Below are 21,392 nucleotides of genomic sequence, written 5' to 3'. Positions count from 1 at the left end.
GATGGTGCAAAGAGGAATTTCAAAATGCAGGCAGCTTTTATCAGAGGATAGCTAATTTCAATAGAATGAGGCCTTGGTTTACAAAAGTTCAAAGGTTCACGGAATGTGATAGTATTACTAAATCGTATTAGGTCAGGACATGCATCTACTAAAAGTCATTTACAAAAGATCCGGATTGTACAAAACCCAAACTGTACATGTGGCAACAAGGAAGATATACACCATATCATATTTGAGTGTAATAGATCCACACAAGAAAGAGAGACATTTTATAAAACTCTTATAAACTGTGAAATTCCTTTTCCTCAGGGCCGGTTGCACCATCGCCACTTAATCTGCCACTTTACAAAGTGGTGGATAACGACAGGCGGGAGATTTAGGCGGCGGTGGGTTGCACCAAGCATTTTTATCATCGGCCTTGTAAGGTGGAACTTTCTCCTGCTTGCCGTACGACCTGGCAACAGAAACTGGAGAAAGTTGTGTTTTCGATTGTGTTTTGTTTGTTTATTACGTGCTAATATCTGCTTGTCAATTCCAAATGCATGCTTTTTCAACTGAAATATGTTTAAAAAACTAAATATTTATTGCAATAAAATGAAACAGCTGATAGAAGTAGGTAATGCATGTGTCGTACTCTCATATAATATCAAATGTATGTTAAATGATACAATATAACCCGTAATCTTTCGAAGTAGTGGGCAGCTTACAAAATTTTCAATTTATTTTTCACGTACTCCAATTAACATAATGCAAAAAAGAATATTCCTCGTCTTATCTTTCAGTAAGACACTTTTTAAAAAATATTAAACACTACTAAACAGTGACCAAAATTTTACGAAGTCGTAACAAATGCAAGTTACATTTATTCAATTTTTAGTGCAAGGCTGACATATCTGAGTTTGTGTAAATATACGGAATGAGAAGAGCAATATTCTATTCTGCTCTTACTAATTTATCGTTAGTTTCTGTTAATAATTTATCAATCCGTAACCCCATCTTTAGCGAGTATTAGTATTATCAACGTTGACCATCTTATAGGTTTCTTCTTTATTTATAATGCAGCTTTTGTGAAAGTTGGTTAACGATGCAGATGAAAATTAAATTTTTGTATTCAAAACAAATTCGAATAGCACAAAAAAAATCGTTAATCAACGGTTCCATGTACAAGGTACATTTTGGGAATTACTATCATCTTAGCACAAAAGGAAGAAAAGTACCGTAGTACTGTATGTACGCATGTTTTGTTCTTATTAAGAAAAAAGAAGAAACTCCAGGCTGTATATACTTTCAGATAGTTAGTTTCGTGCAACGTTATATGCTAGTGCAATGCAAGAAAGTATATATTTCTTTGCAAAAAACAGTAATATTCACCAGGAAAATATACATTGTATATACGTACAAGCTGTGTTCCTTTTTAGATGAGCAGATAGGGACAGTATTAGCACGTTGGGTAATACATGCTAAGAACACCAAACATGGCCTGCCTAACCTATCCACGTATGTATATAATAGCTTAAATAAACAAATTATAATTTGCCAAACCTATTTACATGCTTATTTATGCTATTATATGCCTGCGTGGATAGGTTAGGCAGGTCAGGTTTGGTGTTGTTAGCATGTATTTCCCAAGGTGCCAATGCTGCCCCTAGCCGCTCGTCTTTTTAGGCCAGTTATTTTGAAAAATCAAATACAAGATCATGTGTATTGCATATGAATGTTAAAAACAACAACAGAAAAAACTTGAGTGCACGTTTTATGCATCTTCAGGCATGTAGATTCGTGCAAGGTTTATTACAATGCTGCATTTTCTTTGTATCTACGAAACGTAACACCATTCGGAAATTGTTCCTTGTATATACGTATCAACGCCGTAAAGATACTGCTGTACCTGTCTCTATTATTATTATTCTTTGCCAGTTTTAAAGTTAAAGTACAAAATCTCGCACAATGTTATGAAAAATATGTTACTTCGCATAAAACGTTTCCTCTAAGTAGTAAATACCGAAAAAAACTTTGGCATTTACGTCTTATGCTCTCCCATGAATATTAGGGTAGGGTTGGTTAGGTTAGGTACAAAACCAGTAGGAAATTGTTCCTTGTACATGCATGTCAACATCGTAAGGATGCTTGTTAACAGTAAACTTTTTTTTTTTTTGCCAATTTTGGAAGTTAACATACAAAATCACACATATACAATGTATACGTTTCTTAAAAGATTGGTATTACGTCTTATGTACTACTAGGTATGTAGTTTCTTGCAAGGTTATTATTGTAAATGTGTGTGTTTGTAAAAAACACACCACCATTCGGAAATTGTTCCTTGTACGTACATATGTATGAACTGGACGGTAAGAGTAGCTACTGCTAAATATTATACGTGCATTCTTTGCCAGTTGTTATTCGGAAACAACACATTACTTGTTTATTTGCAATGTTACATTCACGCCAATGGCGACGGAAGTGACTCTAATAATATTACACGTGTTTTAGGGCCGGTTGCACCATCTCCGCTTAACGTCTTATCCCCCACTTAACACCATTTTGCTGTTGTTCAATGTCCGCCTAACGTGACCTAGCACTTAAAGTCCCGTGTAACGTAATTGGCGGTCGGGGCTCCGCCTAACGCGTTAAGTGCCAGGTAAACATGGAAAAGCAGTACACTGTGCAGCCAACAGATACGTGCACCACCTAGTATAATCTGTGTTTACACTTTTATAGTTGATCAAATGGCAAAGTCTCGATGAACTGTTGCAAATTGCGAAAGTTTGGTGCATGTTTTGCATTACCAAATAACAGCAAAAAAAAAAAGGCGGATTTGTTAATTATCCCAGGAACGGCAATAAATAAAGCAACATTTGTAAATATATGTGTAGAAATGAATATTAGATGGTCATTTTCGTGTGTGTTCCGAAAGTGTTGTATATTGATATTAGCATTAGCAGTTTCACTGTAATTTCCTATGTAGGATTTGAGTGCATGCGGGTACAGAAAATAAAACCAGGTTAAAGTAATGCGTTTGATGCTTGCAAAATTGTATTAAAATGCCGTTCCAAATAAATGAATGTGTGCAATACACGAAATGTACACCATGCATCAGTTGCTTTTTCGCAATCCTGGTAATTTGTAATCTTTAAGATTGGAATCTTTGATTTGTGAACCTAACCTTACAGTTGGATATATATTGTTATCTTTTTTTAGAAAATGTGGCTTAACTATTTAGTAGAAAAAAATTGTTGAAAGTATCTTTTAATAATAATGTACTAAAAAATGTACAGTATATACATAGATATGGGAAAAACAGCTTAGCGGTAAACCCAAGTAAAATGTAAATAATAACAATCGTCTATTAACATTATTGACCTGTAAATATAAAGTAAATACAGTCCCGATTAGCCTATTTATGTTAAACTTTATCTTTGTGTTCTTTGGTAGTCCAAAAGGTTATTATCGAAATATTGTTATTTGATGTTGCTCGAACTTTTATTGTTCGTTGGAGTTTCAAGATAACATCCCTTTCCTATTCCTTTTGGGGAGGGGGGCAAGTGCCTCTTTGTACCTTGCTATATCTGTCAATGCAACACAATGTATTAAAAATTTGCCCCCTCTAGGATTGACTCCCCCCCTACTAAGAATTCCTTGCTACGGGCCTGGCCTGGGTTTGCATTTTCTGAAATAAGAACTGCTATTTCCAATAAATTCAGACACTTTGTGCAGAAAACATCCAGAATCAACTACATTTAAATACGACTATTAAGAATTTCCCTACTGTTCGTGATCCCGAAAAGTTGGGGAATCATTTCCCGAAGTCAGGATTGTGACACCTTTTCGGGATCCCGCACACCGCTACTTAGTAGAATAATAAGCAAGGAGGACGACACCACTCTTCTGGTGCAGAAATCTCTAGTTTATTTTTTTAACGAGAGAGAGAGAGAGAGAGAGAGAATCTTACCGAAAATTTGGATAAAATACTTTCGCAGAGAGAGACCAAATATAATCAAACATGATGTATATGTTACAATTTTTAAAACGAGAATTTTATATGACGCGAACGTTCGATTGTTAGTTAGATACCTATGGTTAGATACGTTATGCGAATCGATCGTTACTTTGATTCGTGAATAACAGTGTGATGAAACTCAAAATTTCAGCAACAAAGAAATAAAATTCATTTTCTACGTCACGTGAAAAATGGCAGGACTTAGAACCAAGTTGTCTTTCCTATGGACTGAGTGTCAACATAGTAAGGAACATAAGCGTAGTTATAAATTTTAGCCTTGTACTTGTAAGGAAGATATTCCATGGATCGGAGACACATTAAAATCGCATGTTTTGTGTTTCGCACGGTTTGTACTTACCAATTGTGTATTGCAGAACATAGATCAAGGTGCCACTATGCTTTTTACACAAAAACAAACGCAATTTTTCACATTCAGAAGTTTTTTTTTTTATTCCTTTCTTCGCTTCCGGAACACACAATATGCCGGGCACATCTTGACTCATGTTGTGGGTATGCAGTGTTTCAACCTTCTTCACCGAAAAATACCTACTATCGTGTTCGTCACCGGTGGAAATTATACATTATGCACAGGTAGCTGACGGATAGCCCCATGAACCATACACGGATAGCCCCACGAACCATTCACGGATAGCCTCACAAGCCATTTCAGTTAAGGTTAGTATACGTTAGGCAAGCATAGTAAAGAAAGGGGATTTGAAACACTGACAGGGGCTTACATCATCAAACGTACACAGCATCCGGTTGGGAGCGATTTTACAATACCGGGAATTTCTCCATTTTGTTTGAAATTCGGCATACTCACTAAATTAGGGCTCCTAATCACGAATCTGAAGTTAAAATTTGGCGCTCACGTGTCAAACTTGCAAAATAAGAGGGTCAGTCATTGCAACCGACAATGCACAATTGCTCATTATTTATCGCAAGATTTTCCGTTTCGAATACTTAAAGAACAAAATATATATATTCCTGATATTACTACGACACTAAAATTTAACTATGTTTCCTAACCTAACCTAACCACGTGCCAATGGTTCGTGGGGCTAGTGCCAATGGTCCGTGGACTTGACTTATTTCCTGTTACTCCGCTACGGAGCATAGGGCCTCAACGAAGCATCGCCAACGGACTCTGTTTCCAGCCATCTTCCTTATCTCGTTCCAGGTCTTTCCTGCTTCCCATATTTCTTGCTCTATTGTCCTTCTCCAACTCATTCTTGGCCTTCCTCTCCTACGTTGTCCTTGTGGATTCCAGCTCAATGCTTGTCTCTCTATTGCCGAAGGATCTTTCCTCAATGTGTGGCCAATCCACTTCCATTTTCTTCTTTTGATCTGTATTGCCACCGGTTCCTCTTGCGTACGTCTCCATAGATCTTCATTTGAGATAATATCTGGCCAATATATTCCCAGAAGTTTCCTTAGGCATCTGTTTATGAATGTCTGTAGGTCTTTAGTAATTTTCTTCGTTACTTTCCAAGTTTCACATCCATAAAGGAGAACTGACTTCACATTAGTTCTAAAAATTCGCAGCTTAGTTCGTATTGAAATTTCTCTGGCTTTCCAAACTTTATATAGCTGAATAAATGCCACATTTGCTTTCCTAATTCTTGATCTAACATCATCTTCTGTTCCCCCTGTATTTGTCACCAAACTCCCCAGATATGTAAACTCCTTAACCTCTTCAATATTTTCCTCATTCAAGTGGAAATTTTCCATCTTTTTTTACATTTGTTCTTAATGATTTCGTCTTTGTACTATTTATCTTTAAACCAACTCTTTTCCCTTCCTTATCCAAATCTCCTAATTTATTTTCCATATTACGGTATGTGTGAGACAGCAGACAAACATCATCTGCAAAACACAAGTCTTCTAGCTGTTGGGTGAGACTCCAATTTATACCTCTCCTTTTTCCTTCCGTTACCCTCTTCATTACTTTATCAATTACCATCAGAAATATTGTTGGTGACAAAATACATCCTTGCCTTACTCCTGAAATAACTGGTATTGGATCCGTAAGTATTCCCTCATGCACAACTTGACATGTGGAACCATCATAGGAGTTTTTAATAAGATCAATCATGTGTGTGCTGGAATGCCATATTCTTTTACAATTGTCCACATTTTCATTCTATTTACAGAGTCGAATGCTTTTTGGAAGTCCACAAATATAAGGTACATATTAGAGAAGTATTCCATACTCTGTTCTATAATAATACGCAGTGTATTTATCTGATCTATACAGGAACGGTTGCTTCGAAAGCCTGCTTGTTCTCTCCGGATCTTTTTCTCAACACATCCTTTAATTCGGTTTAAAATAATTCTACTTAGAACTTTACTAGGAACTGAAAGTAGTGTTATGCCTCTCCAGTTATTGCAGTTAGTGATATCTCCCTTCTTAGGTATTTTTACTAGTAAACCTCTTTTCCAATCTTCTGGTATTGATTTTGTTTTCCATATTTTTGCAAAAAGTGGTTGTAATATTTCTATTGTCATCTCCATGTCTTCCTTAAGAATTTCTGGTGGAATGTTATCAATTCCAGGTGCTTTACCACTCTTTTGTTCTCTCAATGCTTTTTTAATTTCTTCTTTTGTTGGTTCTTTAGCAGTTATTTCATCTTCTATTTCATATTCTGGCATTTCTTCCGGTATTTCAAGCAAATCTTCTGTCCCTTCTATGGTTTGGTTTAATACTTCTGAAAAATGTTCTTTCCATCTATTGAGCTGATTTTCCTTATTCGTAAGGAGTACTCCATCTCTATTTCTCACTGGGCGATTCCGTATGGTTTTCTTTTGAGACAAGGTCTTTGTAATTTGGTATACTTCCTTCATATTTCCCTCATTTACTGCTTTTTCTGCCTTCCCGGCTAACTCACTGGTCCATTTTCTACGGTCAGCTCACGCACTATATTTCACTTCATGATCTTTTTTCCTATATTCTTCTTGTAATTCTGCTTTCTTTTTCCTAGTTTTACACATATTAATCTTCTGCTTAATGTGTTTCCTTTCTTCTATTTTCCTCCAAGTTTCCTCTAACATCCAGTTCTTTTTCTTAGGGTTTCTATATCCCAAAACTTCTTTTGATACCGTTGTAAATGTATTTTTCACCTTTTCCCAGTGTTGTTCCACCTCATCACCATCCAGCTCCCCTAGTTCTTGATATTTGTTTTGAAGTTGCAACTTGAAGTCCTGTTTTACACTATTATTCTGTAGTTTTCCAATGTCAAACTTTGTGCTTTGTTTATTAAATTTCTCCTTTGCGGCCATAATTTTTACCCTAAAACTAGCTACCATAAGATGATGATCACTGCTAATGTCTGCTCCACGTTTACTTCTCACATCTAATAAAGATGTTCTCCATTTCCTACTTATAGCTATATGATCAATCTGATTTTGAGTTCTATGATCTGGGGATACCCAAGAGATCTTATGTATATTTTTATGTGCAAATAGTGTACCTCCAATAGTCATTTCATTTGAGGCACACCAATCTACAAACATTTCCCCATTTTCATTTCTATCACCTAGACCATGCTTGCCAATCACTTGCTCCAGTCCAACATTTTCCGAGCCAATTTTAGCATTTAAATCGCCCATTACAATAATAACATCTTTCTTCTTAACCTTATTTATAGTGTCTTGTAATTCTTTGTAGAACTCTTGTTTTTCTTCTATTTCTGCTTGGTTTGTGGGTGCATAGCATTGTATGATGCTCACATTTCTAACCTTTGCCTGTAATCTGACCATAATTATTCGTTCAGATACAGGCTTCCAGTCCAATATACTTCGAGCAGTCTTCTTGTTTATGAGTATGCCTACTCCATTACGATGTTCATCATCTTCATTTGGTCTACCTGAATAGAGGAATGTCATACCACTAGATGTTTTCATCTCTCCAAATTCATTCCAACGCACTTCGCTCATTCCCAGGATGTCTAACTTATATTTCTCCATTTCTGCTTCTACTTGTTGCAATTTTCCTGCCTCATATAATGTTCTAACATTCCAAAACCCCACTACAGTTTTCTTTTTAAGTCCAAAGGTCGTCAACAGTTTATCTGTCCGGCTATTTCCTCGTTTGGTTTCTTTAATAATCTATTTTAAGGGTAGTGGGTTATTGGCCCTCTGACCCCGAGTGCCATGATGGGGCTGCCATCTTTAGGCCTTGGCACTTGCCACTCCACAATGTGGGACACAGATGCAGATGTTCGCATTTGTTTGTTTGGGACTGGGTAGGAATATTAGGATAGGATATATTAGGTAAGATGGGGCGTTGCAGAACGCCTTAGTCTGGCTTCTCTTCTGAGACCTGTCCAGCATGGGTGACCCTGCTGGTAGAAAATCTACCGCTGGCATAGCTCTCAGCATCAACAAAGCACGCAAACCCCTCCGCCCGCACGGTCAGTGCTACTTTAAGGCGGCGTTCCCTGGAGGGGTCCGTGGGGCTAGCCATAATTCAGGAATTTCTATACGTGAGCGCCAAATTTTAAGTGCAGATTCGTGATTAGGGGACCCAAATTAGTAAGTATCCGAAAGTTCAAACAAATTGGAGAAATTCCCTGTATTGTTAAATTATATCTCCGGGGGTCGTAGGGCAAGCAAATAAATGAAAGCAATGTCAATTGTGCATCGGTGAGATATTTCTCTTGAAAAATACATGATTTCCCAGTCAAATATATTCCACGATGAAAGAAAATACCTCGACGAACGTTTTAAACCTTGGAGAAACTAATTTCCGTAAGTAGTTTCTTGTGTAAAATTGTAGAAATGTGTCTCTGATGTATGAAACTGTTCCCATAAGTTTAACCTAGTACTTGTGTAGAACATATTTAAAAGTTTAGACTTGATTTTTGAAGCTTCATGTTATCTAAAAAACTACTAATATACTGTTCTGCGGACATGAATATTTTACTGCCTTTTTATGAAGCCTTCCTTACGTGATCCAGTTTTCATTGAACAAGAGCGGAACGACTTAAGATGACCGGACGCCTCCGATTGTCTTCATATTTGGCATACTCACTAATTGAGGCCTCCTAATCACGAATCTGAAGTTAAAAGTTGTCTGAAACGTCTAGAAATTACAAAATAAGTGAAAATAAGGCATTAGTTTTCGGAATGGAAAATGTCGATTTTCGCGAAATTTTTTGTTTTACAGGGAAATGTGTCTATTCCTGATACTACCACGACACCAAATTTTAAGTGTTTGCCTAACCTAACCACTCGTCAATGGTTCGCAATTATTTTGCAATTTCTAGAACCTGATACTACCATGACACGAAATTTTAACTATGTTTGCCTAACCTAACCGAAACTAACCTAACCACATGTCAATGGTTCGTGGATCTAGCGCCAATGGTTCATGGGGCTAGTGTCAATGGTTTGCAATTATTTTGCAATTACTAGATGTTACCGACAAATTTTAACTTCAGATTCATCATTAGCAGGTCTCAATTAGTAAGTATGCCAAATATGAAGAAAATCGGAGAGGGGTCCGGTCATCTTAAATCATACCACATACACAAAATCGGGAATTGAAAGTCGTTGAACAGCATTCTTATTTGAAATTTTGTAAGGTGTGAAATTGCACCCATACATGATCAAAGAAAAATTTGATTAGTTCACATTTGGTAACAATTTGTTATATCGGAGACACATTAAAATCGGATATTTTGGGTTTCTCATGGTTTGTACTTACGAATTGTGTATTGCGGATCATAGTTCAACGGGTGCCATTATGCTTTTTACACAAAAACAAACACAATTTTTCACATAGAGAGTAGTTTTTGTTATTCCTTTTTTCGCTTCCCTAATATTTAGTTAGTATACCAATATTAACGAAATTGGAGACATTCTCTTATATTATAAATTCACTCCTATGGACTACCTCTTTGCATTGCTCAAGTGTTGTAGTTGTGTACGAGGGTCACTATTTATATTTTGAGCCTAACAATGAAAAAACAGGAATTTGGCATTGAAAACTGCCTTATTGTTTTTTGAAGTATTCTCCTGTATGGTCAATACACTTTTGCATTCGTTCGAACCATTTGTCAAAGCAGTTTTTCCAATCTTCTTGAGACACCTCCATAATATGGTTTTTGAACGCATCAACGGCATCTTCCGCCGACGAAAATCGTTGTCCACGCAATTTATTCTTGACATTCGGGAACAAGAAGAAGTCATTGGGTGCCAAATCAGGACTGTACGGTGGATGACCCATCAATTCGATTTTTTGACTGTTCATAAAGTCGGTTGTTAGACGAGATGTGTGACAGCTGGCATTGTCTTGATGAAGAATGATCCGACGGCGTTTGTTTGTTTTCCGTATTTGACCGAAGACCTCTGGCAAACAAATTGTTGTGTACCATTCAGAGTTGACCGTTCTACGTTCCTCTACAGGCACAGTTGCCACATGACCAGTTTTCCAGAAAAAACAGGCGACCATTTGTTTCGATGTGCTTCGAGCGCGAACAACTTTTGTTGGATTGGGTTCATCTTGAAACACCCATACAGTCGACTGCTGTTTACGTTCCGGCTCATATGCATATATCCATGATTCGTCACCTTTTACAATCTTATATACGTCTTTTGAAGCACCACGATTGTATTTATTGAGCATTTGTTTGCACCAATTGACGCGAGCGTCTTTTTGAGTTTTTGTCAAATTGTGTGGGATCCAACGAGAACATACCTTTCTCACAGCTAAATGATCATGTAATATTTTATATATGCTGGTGGAACTAATGCCTATGGTTGCCTCAATCTCACAGTATGTCACATGACGATCTTGCAGTATTAGGTTTTGCACAGCATCAATGTTTTCTTGAACAACAACTGATTTTGGACGACCTTCGCGAATCTCGTCGGTGAGCAAATGGCAGCCACGATTAAATTCGTTATACCAGCATTTCACAGTGGCAAAGGATGGGGCTTCATCGCCAAATGTGGAAGTAAGTTGATCGATGCACTCTTGTCTTGATAATCCAAGTCGAAAATCGTAAAAAATCATCGCACGAAAATGTTCACGAGTTAATTCCATTTTATTGTTGTCGTGCAATCTCCAAGGCAACATAAACAACACAAATGAAGCTATTGACAAAACATTTGAAGTACGTTATGGTCAATAATGCCAGACGATTCCGTTCAAACGTCAAATCGTGCCTAACTTCAATCAGTGTTGCCAAGGCTCAAAATATAAATAGTGAACCTCGTAATCTGGTCCATCTGGAAATCCTCCACCCTCGATTTCGGTAGCGATTTTTTTTTTTTAGGAAGATTGTGTGTTGCAAATTGTTAAAAACACAATTCTTGAGCGCGGAGACAAATATTTACGAGTGTACAGCCGTTTAAAGTTGCGAGATGGAAATCTACTTGTGGTCATGTTTTCGTAGCAGCCACCCGCACCCTTACCAATGGATATATTACAGTCGCTTTTCAGGCCTAAACCATAAAAATTGCCCGCCGATTCTGAACTCCGTCTCTGGGGTAATTGACCTACCGCTTGCTACCGTGGCCTCTCCTCCGCTCCGCTGCCCAACACTATTTTTCGACAATTCATTCAAACATCAGGAAATTGAACAATCCACAAGTCATTCAAAAGAAGAAAAAGAAAATGTGTAGAAGCACCTGTGACATGAATCCATGATGGAAGCTATGAAAAACCGTAATGACATTACGTAGGTAAGGAATTTTAATATTACCAAAAATATAAGTTTCGTACGCGTAGTACGTAGATCTCTAAAAAATTCCTTCCACGCTAGTTAATAACACCCTTCCTTAGAAGAAACTTCATTTTGGACGAAAAGATTTGAAATTGTGGTAGAAATCGAGGGTGGAGGATTTCCGGACGGAGCCATGTAATCGACATTTATAATGATAAGTGCCTAACCTAATCAAATACAGTGTTCCTATTGGCTAGACTGCACAATTGACCCTTGTGTTTTACCGTTTGAAAGTAAAAACAATATTGTGCGCTAATAGTACGTATTTAACACTTCGAATTGCCACTGTCCATTTCTCAATTTGAAGTTACATTTCTATGAAATAATGAAAAAAATACTACTACATTACTTGCCATGGCTGGTTTCCTTGCACCTAATACATGTTGTACACACACAGTATTGCCAGGTTGAACTTTGGTTTTCAACGGGAATATATATGCGAATTTCCACTAGGATTCAACTTTTTTTAAAATCATGTTTTCATTCGTATTTTTTTCATGTTTTCATTCAAAGGAACCCTTTAGAAAAAGGCGGGGCCGCGGTAGTGGTAGGTGGCGGTAGGTCAATTACCCCAGGGGCGGATCCCGGAATCGGGGGGGCAATTAATACTACTTTTTTCCATTCCCAATTGTTTCCTCACCTTAAATTTTACATTTCTGGAATCCTTGATTCATACCCTTTCCAAGGATGTATCAAACATTTCTATTAAGAAGGGTCGATTCAACATCCTTACCTTCCTATTATGTCCATAAGTGTTTCTTTTGCTTCCGCAGGAAACAGGTAGTACGTATAATACTAAAGTACATTTGAACCTCCCTTAACCCTTCGTGGGTCACGCGAGAAAAGTTACGTCGATGGTTATGCACATTCTCAGAGACTCGAGTTTTCAAAACATGCCAAATTAATGGTCTAAAATGCCAAATCTTCAATTATTACGATTGTTTTTTCTTTCAACAATTGACATTCTATAAATCTATAAAAATTGAAATTCTATAAAATTATAAAAAGGTACTCTTCGTTAATCGGGCATGGAACGGCAGACTGGATTTTCAGTAAACAGTAGGTACGCCTATAGTCGCGCATGGACTGAGACATCAGAGGGCTTCAACAAACCCTCCCTAGCACCTCAAATATCTTACTAACACTGAAATCAAAATCATGGGATAAAAGAGGAAAGTTAGAAACTCAGTTAGACAGAGGGAGGATGTTGACAAAACAATCATTGATAAATAATTACGTTAAAATCACACACCCGGAACGAGAGACCATGCATGACCAACGCAGGGTTAAAGTAATGAACACTGTTTGGATTTTTAAAAAAAGTTATTTATGTTGGAAAAAACAACTTAAAAATTATCTTACGCAAGCTTCCCATGGACAATTTATTTTCCATTGATAAGCGACTGCTGTAGGTATTGTAGACTAGTGGGAATTAGTGTAGAAGTTAATCAAAACCTTAGTAAAATGCATTTAGGGACTTTATTTTAATGCTAAGAGAACCAAACCTGGCCTACCTAACCTAACTGCGAAAGCATATATTGAACAAGAACTTAATTGCTAAAAATCTGCAGTATGTGTTAACAGAAGTACATCGAAATCAAACCATGTTAAAATTGCATTCGTAGCATGGTGAAATCACAATAAAACAAAAAGAACTTGGGCCTAATGATTTTCTTTCCAAAGCAAGATGTAGGGCATATTGTAAACTCGAAAGAAGTGTGATGTGATGTATTTTCTCGCAATTATAGTTTACACGTAACCTGAGACACCAGAAAATCTTTGTGAACACAATGACAAAATAATTTCATAAAATCTCATTTCCACAGACATTTACCTAATGGTTTTTTATTTGTTTATCTAAACTACAATTTAAGATCAACACAAAATATATTTATGCCTATGGTTTTCGACTATATTTTATTATCACTCACTGTTGTAGAAATATACATTATTGATGGTTATATAATTGCGATTAAAAAAATGCAGACCAGAATGTTCCACCTCTCCTCCTTTCCTTTCTCCTAACTCACAAACACATGTTTACACTTTACACTTTCCGCGTCATTTTCTCTTCACCATACAATGACCTTGATGCTTCTTTTCAATAATTGATTTGAACAGCATGGGCTCTGGTTGGTCGATAGTCGGTCATGAAAGGCTTTAATTAGAACTGTTCCTATTTAGAAATTCTTGGACAGTAACTATGAATGTGAGAAGAAACATGATGTGTACTCTGACATCATTTCCTTTATGCATGGCATTCAAGAAGTTGTTTGTGTTTCATTTGATTGTGTACAGATAGCTTTAGCCCCTTTTGTAACTCACTTTTGATTTGTATTTGAATTACCTCCCATCCCCTGCATCTCTCTATACGTATCTACCATTGTACACTCCTCACAAAAGTTTGGAATATTATTATATTAGGCAATAGGTGATATGCACGGTGGCATATGTCAGCGAAAAGATGAGAACGATGGATAATAAAACTTTTCGAGCAAGGCCTCATCTCCAGGAAGCTATCAACTATATATATGAAATATAACAATATTCCAAACTTTTTGTGAGGAGTGTATCTGTCATTGTTTGTCAAGAGTTCTCATACACAGTTCTAAGCTATTTCCTTTATGTATATTTTGAAAAACAATGAATCAGTGAATTGGTAAATATTTCTGTAACATATTTAAGAAAAATGCATTTGAGGTTACAGGTAAGTTTTTCAACTTTGAAGAAAAAAATTGTGGGAGATTTCTTTACAGCCTTCAAAAACCTTTAGATTAAAATGTTTTGGAAGACTAATACCCTGAATATCAGCTGTTATCTATTTGTGGTGTTGCTACTCTAAATATAAAATTGAACCAACTTGATCAAAACAACCTAGCAACCACAATTTGTAAGCAAAAGTAAGTAGTGCTTTGCAACTCCGAACTAGTCATGACAACAGGAACACTGAAATGCACTTAATCCAACTGCAACATTCTACGAACTAAATCAATGTAATGAAGCAAAATTGGGTAGAGGGAAATAAAGAAGTCTAGACTTTGAGGCAACAATGCCTTTGTTTCATTTTTTGCAGTTCTTGTGTAGACACTTTGGCACAACAATGTGTTTAAACTTTATATTTATCCCTCCTCTCACTTACTTAATTGATGATGCATTTTTCAGGATCATGAGTCAATATATTATTGTGAGTTTTAATTGTTTGGTTTGCAATGATTTTTTTGCTCGGCAAATGCGTACCAAAACAAAATAAAAATATTGTAGAAAAAACATGATAATACTAAATCTCGTCATTCTGGGAGGGTTGGCAATCCTAGTTACAGATAACTTGTAATGAAAAGGTTGTATTATTTCCATCATTTACATTGGAAAAGTATTGTCACTGAACAAAATTAATAAAATATATATTTTGTTAGTATGTTAGGTAACCTTAGGTAATATAGATTGTGCATTTAGCTATAAGTCACAGTAGAATCAATAATAAAAAATAAAGAGGCATGCACTACATGTACTATTCATTTTGAAAAAGGTGTGTATGGAATGCATTGAAACAGTGAGCAATAAATACAATATATGTCAGGATCAATTGTAAATTGAACATTGGTTCTTAAAGTCCAACTTCTGTATGTTGGATAATTTTTGCAAGGTTTGTAGGAGGATGAGGAAAAAACATTTAAAATTTCCAAATGAGTGTGAATTAATGTTTGAAGTTTGTAGAATCTGTGCAGTTGGTTTGAAGTCACAGGAAGCAGTAATTGTTCAGAAAAGCAGGTTGTGGAGGTTGCCATTCTCGTGAATTTTGGCTAATGGAATTGTGTTTTAAGGTTTAAAAAAATGTTGTACATATGTATATAAGGAAAATGAAGTGCAGGAATACTAAAGAAATCAAACTGAATTTGTGTAACATACTCACATATGATATTTCTTTAGATTACAATGTGTTATATACACATAAAGCAAAATAAGAGAGGGGAATTACTAGGTACATTTTTCAGCAAAAAATGCAGGTTCAACCAGGACTTGAACCCAGATCTCTGGCATACTGTGCCATTGCTATACCACTGAGGTACCGAACCAGCCTGGCTTTGCTTGATTTTTCGGTGGTGCTGGTTTACTTACTGTAGTAACTTAACTGAACCTGCCTAACCTACTTACATAAACATTTTTATATGAGTTGGGAGTGGGTAATATATCAGCATAATAAAAAAGATTGCAATTCCATATACCTGTAAATAAAGAACTTTTTCATATCACGAAGTTTTTACACTGTGGTACACTCACAGACAGTTTTGTGTTGTAGCAACCCCATTGACTTTCAGTGGGATCATTGCAACCCAGATGTGTCCATGAGTGTACAATGATACACACGGGATGATCTAAAATGTGCACAAAAAATGGCATGAAAATGAATACAGGTTACCTGATTTTTTAAAAAAAATCATTACAGATTTAGGGAGGCATGCAGATCAGCCATGCAGTGTGTATGCTGCCTTTGTGCGACACTCTTCCTCAAACACACCTGAGAAAGAATTTGAAGGTTGCAAAAGCGAAAGCCTCAAGAAGAAATTGAGGGAAAAGACTCCTATAGGTGAGTATATTTACTTTATTTCGGTATTTTCAACAAAGAATAACATTTCCACTCACAATTTTTCATGCTTACACTTTCATTATGATTAACCATTGGTGTTTGAAGCCCTCTACTTTCAACTAAAGTACAGTTGTTGCATATACATTGAGATTGTCACCACTTTGTAGTTTGCTTACTTAAATTTATTTTCTGTGTGTCTAGATTAGAGGTGGTCACCGTAGGATGAGCCTCATGCCCTCACCCTCTGGAGACTTGGGAGGGTGAGGGCATGTCATGAGGGTGAAGGAGGTTGAATGAAAATAACCACCTAAAAAAACATGAACATGAGGCTGTATGATTCTTTGTCCTTTCAACAAAAATGCCGCTCCTCATAATTCCCCCTGCTGATATTTTCAGTCACTAGGCTTAGCACTGAAACACAGAACTGTCAATGAAAATAATGATTGTTGTCAGTAAAGACTGTAGAAAGTAATATTCATAGATAATGGAATACTATGTAGCATGATGTGCTTACTTACTACTTCTTGAGTGGTGGCACACAAACATTCTCTCTTATAATCATAGGCAGGGAACTGAACCCCGTCTGTTGGGTAGATCCATTTTCAATAGAAATTTGCCACTTGACACCTAGGCCTATGGAAATAATTTTGTACATATCATTTGATCCACTTGAACCCTGTGAAATAGAAAGAAATTCTTCAAAATTGAAAAAAAATACCTAGTGATTGATTGCAATGTTGATCCAAATCGATAATCTGCTTCAATGGCCAAGCATGTTGAGTGGCTTGACAATGGAGGGTGACCCTCATGAAGCCCAACCTCACCCTCACCAGACTTGTGAGTGCAAGGGCAAAGATGAGTCGTGAGGGTGCAGGGTGAGTCATGAGGTAGGAGGGGAAAGTCAAGTTGTGAGGGTGAGGGAGGTTGAACAAAAATGACAACCTCTGGTCCTTGATTAATACTGACAATGAGGATGAATGATGAATTGAATGAGGGCACAAATGCAGTGAAATATCCGTTCCCTATCAATAATTCAAATCTGTGATCCTTGGCTTTGCAGCATGCTACGTTGGCTAAGTACCCTATCACAGAGGCTGGCATTACCACATAATTATTATTATGTGAATGCTTTTTATCATAATCTTTTATTTCTAAACTAAATCAAATTCTGTGGCACAACAGACATTTGAGGGCCAAGGCCTGGAGAAGCAGCTTTTCATTGATTGGTCAGTGCATTAACTCCCATTGTTGCACTTATTTGACTCTAGACCATACTAACATTGTTTCTTTCTCATAGCTCATTTTTCCCCATGGTGCTGAGCCTGCACTGAAAATCTGGATTTGAATCCAGGGTGTGAACTCATGCCAAGGGCAAAAGTACAAACAGTTCATCTTTTAATTCAAATATAGTAGAAAAATTTCCCAATACATTCACTTTCATAACAGACTTTAGTCAGATACAGATTACCATATCCAACTTACTTGTACAAGGATGTGGACAGGCTAAGTCAGATAAAATATAGCAATATATTGTGGTGATGTAATTACTTTTTCAAAATACAGATCTCCGAGACCTTAGTATCATTCACCGCATCCTCCATCTCATGTTCACTTGCGATATGAACTTTCTATTTTGAAGGAACGTTGCAAGCATTCTTGTTTTCTCTAAACAGATTCATATTGACTGAAAATGCATTGAATATTGCATGAAGTATGGGAGTATATTTAAAATATGCAATGGATTTCACAGCAAAAGCTTGAACTTACATTCTCTATTGTTAGGATTCACTTCGTTACAATGTCCAATCTTGGAGTGAGATTCATTAGTCTTCAAACATCAGTGTGTTTGTGCAGTGCTGCACGAAAGTGCATTCCTTTTTTTCTGATTTGTGGCAATGTGTGCAAAGATTTTCTTTATTATTATTAATTTATTAATATAAAATGGCAGAACTCCAACATATCATTCTTGCCCTTTAGTGAGAGTGGTCCCAAGTTCGATCCCTAGTGGGAGCTCCAGAATATCAGGGTTCACTCAGGACAATTTGGAGCTACTTGAAGCAATAACAACATACCTTGGTCTCGAAAGCCAGAAACAGATGCAACGGGACACACTGCCCTGACCATGGATCACTCGATTACATGCTGCTGCACTGTGGTTTTTTATTATAAATTAATGAAATATTCTACTCCCTCTGTCCCATAATTATAGTGTGGTATGCCAAAATGGTAGTACAGGAATGACAGACGAAGAGGCAGAAGGAAAGCACAATTTGTACTGATCCTTGAGTAATAAAGTTGTATGACTCATTCCCGTGTTTCATGTTCTTCTTCTGTATACACAAATGTCACAGTTTGAATATCGGACAATTATTATGACACAACAAACAAAAATGTACCGGACAATAATTATGGGACAGAGGGAGTAAAAAAAAATAATCATGTGAGCTTAGCACCACCTGCACATGTAATGACATTGCAATCATGCGCTTGGCAGTGTAAAACGAAAAGTTTTTTTTTTTTTTACAGGAAATGTGTTACAAAACTACGAAGTAGCCAGTTACAGGTCTTTAGCCGAAGCTTCCATTATTCATATAATAAGTAATACAACAGTGTGGCTGGAAATTAACAAAATGTACATGAGAAGTATGTTCGTGAGTGTTGTGTTGCATGTTTGCCTAATTGCATAAAAGCAACTTGTGTTCTCCAGTGTGAATCGAATATGGATAACTGTTGTATTTTTATTGTTTGACTGCTTTCGACACGTTACAGTGTACCATTATATCTTGCAGGAAAGCTTGATGAGCTAGAGGAGGGGCGGCATCCATTCCAAGAGAAGGAACCTCTCCAGCCATGGCCCCAAAACACTAACCCTCACACGGGAGAGGTTGGGGGTCCAAAAGGTCCTGAACCTACACGATATGGTGACTGGGAACGGAAAGGAAGAGTTTCCGATTTCTAAAATAATCTACATCTGTTGGGTTATGTAGCCATCAGCTGCATTGTACATATTCAAGTAAAACTCTGTGACCATTCTGGAAATAGTTGGCAAATTTCTGTTAAGATTTGTACATAATGTAATTTACATAACATAGTATGTTGCTCAGGACTGTAATTTAAGCTTTAAATTTTGTTCTCATGTGGTTCACGTACACATGCTGTCACCAGTGAATGGATTTATGGAAAATTAAGTATTTTTTTATGTGACAGTGCTTGTAAATTGTGAATAAAAGAAGACTTAGATTTTTTGTTGTTACAATTAAATCATTGTATTGTCTGAAAAAGTATTAACCTTTAGCAGACTGTTAGTTTCAAACAAAACCACCACCATGTGGTAGCAACTAATACTACATTTCTTGAAAACTAGAGATGTTAATTTCATTCTCTCTCTCACCGGCCCCTGTGGTGGAGTGGTTAGCACATCATGCTACGATACCAGAGGGGTCCCGGGTTTGAATCCTGGCCTGGGCATGGTTGTTTGTGAGTGTCCATTCATCAATTTCATCAAATCATCACTCATTCCCATCTTTGCAAATTAGCCAAAAGTGACACAAGAAGCGAAGTAAATTAAAGCAAATCAATCAGTTCTCTCTCTTTTGCTCATGTTATATACGATGGTATGACATACTGGAATGACAAAACAATATATTAATTGTTACTATTTTTAGCAAATGCAATTTGAAAACTTAAATTTTTCTTCCCAAAAATGATGCATTGTAACTTAAGAAAGAGCTATTACTCTACCTGCCGGCCCCCGTGGCAGAGTGGTTAACCCATCATGCTATGATGCTAGGGGTCCCAGGTTCGGATCCCAACCTGGGCATGGCTGTTTGTGAATGTCCATTCATCAATTCATCACTCTTCCCCATCTTCGCAAATTAGCCGAAAGTGGCACAAAAAATCAAAGTAAAACAAACTAAATCAATCTTCAACTACTACTTTTGCTGATATGTTTTACTTTTATGTGTAATAATGAAAACAAAAAAAAAAACTTGTTCGCAATGTGCAACAATTAGGGATCCAGTACCGGAAAATTACAATTTTCTATTTGCATATAGTAGTAAGTCTTGAAACTTTCCTGGCAACGAATGATGAAAAGATTCTCTCGGGCTATCAAGCAAGTGAGTTGTGGAAAAGATTCCAAGCTTTCAAGAGCTAACATCACTCTCATCTTCAGGGTAGAAGTGAAGATGACAGTGACGTCTTTTCATCAATATTTGCATATAACCCCCCAGTGCTAGAAGCAATTTTCCAGGTTATTTTTCAAAATGACTGCATGGTGGTGGAAATATATACCACTGCTACATGCTAAATTTTGGGTTTACTCTGGTATATTAAGGTGACCACAGAGGCAGGCTGTAACTTTCATTATTGGGAGGTAAAATGTATAAATTTCACCTCCACCAAGAGTTTATCACATTCCGAAAAAAAAAAAAGTTTTCTCTATGACATTTAGTTCTCATTACAATTTTTCAATTATTTTTTTTTTAGCAAATTTGAAAAGCTTACAAGTTTGCATCTGGAGAGGCTCCTGTTTGCTAAGGTTAGGTTACAGAGATCTGAATTATAATAAAAAGTGTCATATTACATGGAATGTTGGTTTCTGTGGAGCCAAACCTATCTGGAATGTGGTGTTGATCATGTGTGGAAATAACAGTTTTGTTTGTATGCTGAAATCAGTGGCATGACCTGTTGGGTTGGTTTGGTTGGAAATCCAAAGCAATTGGATACTACCTTAAATTTGAGGCTGCATGCCAAAATTATGCCACCAAATTACAAAAAGGCAGGGGGGGGGAGGGGGTTATTTTAATCATTCAGATAAATTTGTGTTATAAAGACATCTCATAGTAGTCTCTAACAACTATCAAAATGTAATCACTGGCTTGTAATGATATTTCCATAACATTTGGTGAAAATACATTCTCAACTTTTTTTTTCATAGTCCTACCACCAAATGAACTGCACCAAAATCATAAGTAGTGGAAAATTGTCTCGCCTCTTCCTTTTGAATTTTGCACCTCATGATCAAATAAATCGAACAAATACGAGACGAAGTCAGTAAATAGGTTACAAAGCTGAAAAT

At 36.7% G+C, this 21,392-nt stretch overlaps 1 protein-coding gene across 1 annotated transcript; it reads left to right on the top strand.

Annotated features, from left to right (window-relative positions):
- Positions 1-4,068: 4,068 nt before the first annotated feature.
- LOC145985748 (succinate dehydrogenase assembly factor 4, mitochondrial-like) lies at positions 4,069-19,547 on the top strand. Its single transcript, XM_083119815.1, has 3 exons — positions 4,069-4,240; positions 16,172-16,312; positions 19,102-19,547. Exons 1-3 carry the CDS (start codon positions 4,189-4,191, stop codon positions 19,269-19,271), a joined length of 363 nt encoding a protein of 120 aa, XP_082975941.1. The 5' UTR covers positions 4,069-4,188; the 3' UTR covers positions 19,272-19,547.
- Positions 19,548-21,392: the final 1,845 nt, after the last annotated feature.

The sequence above is a fragment of the Lepisma saccharinum genome, chromosome 3, assembly GCF_977018435.1.
Source record: "Lepisma saccharinum chromosome 3, izLepSacc3.1, whole genome shotgun sequence".
Taxonomy (NCBI): domain Eukaryota; kingdom Metazoa; phylum Arthropoda; class Insecta; order Zygentoma; family Lepismatidae; genus Lepisma; species Lepisma saccharinum.
Note: the sequence above shows the minus strand (reverse complement) of the source record. Positions and strands in the feature narration are given on the sequence as shown.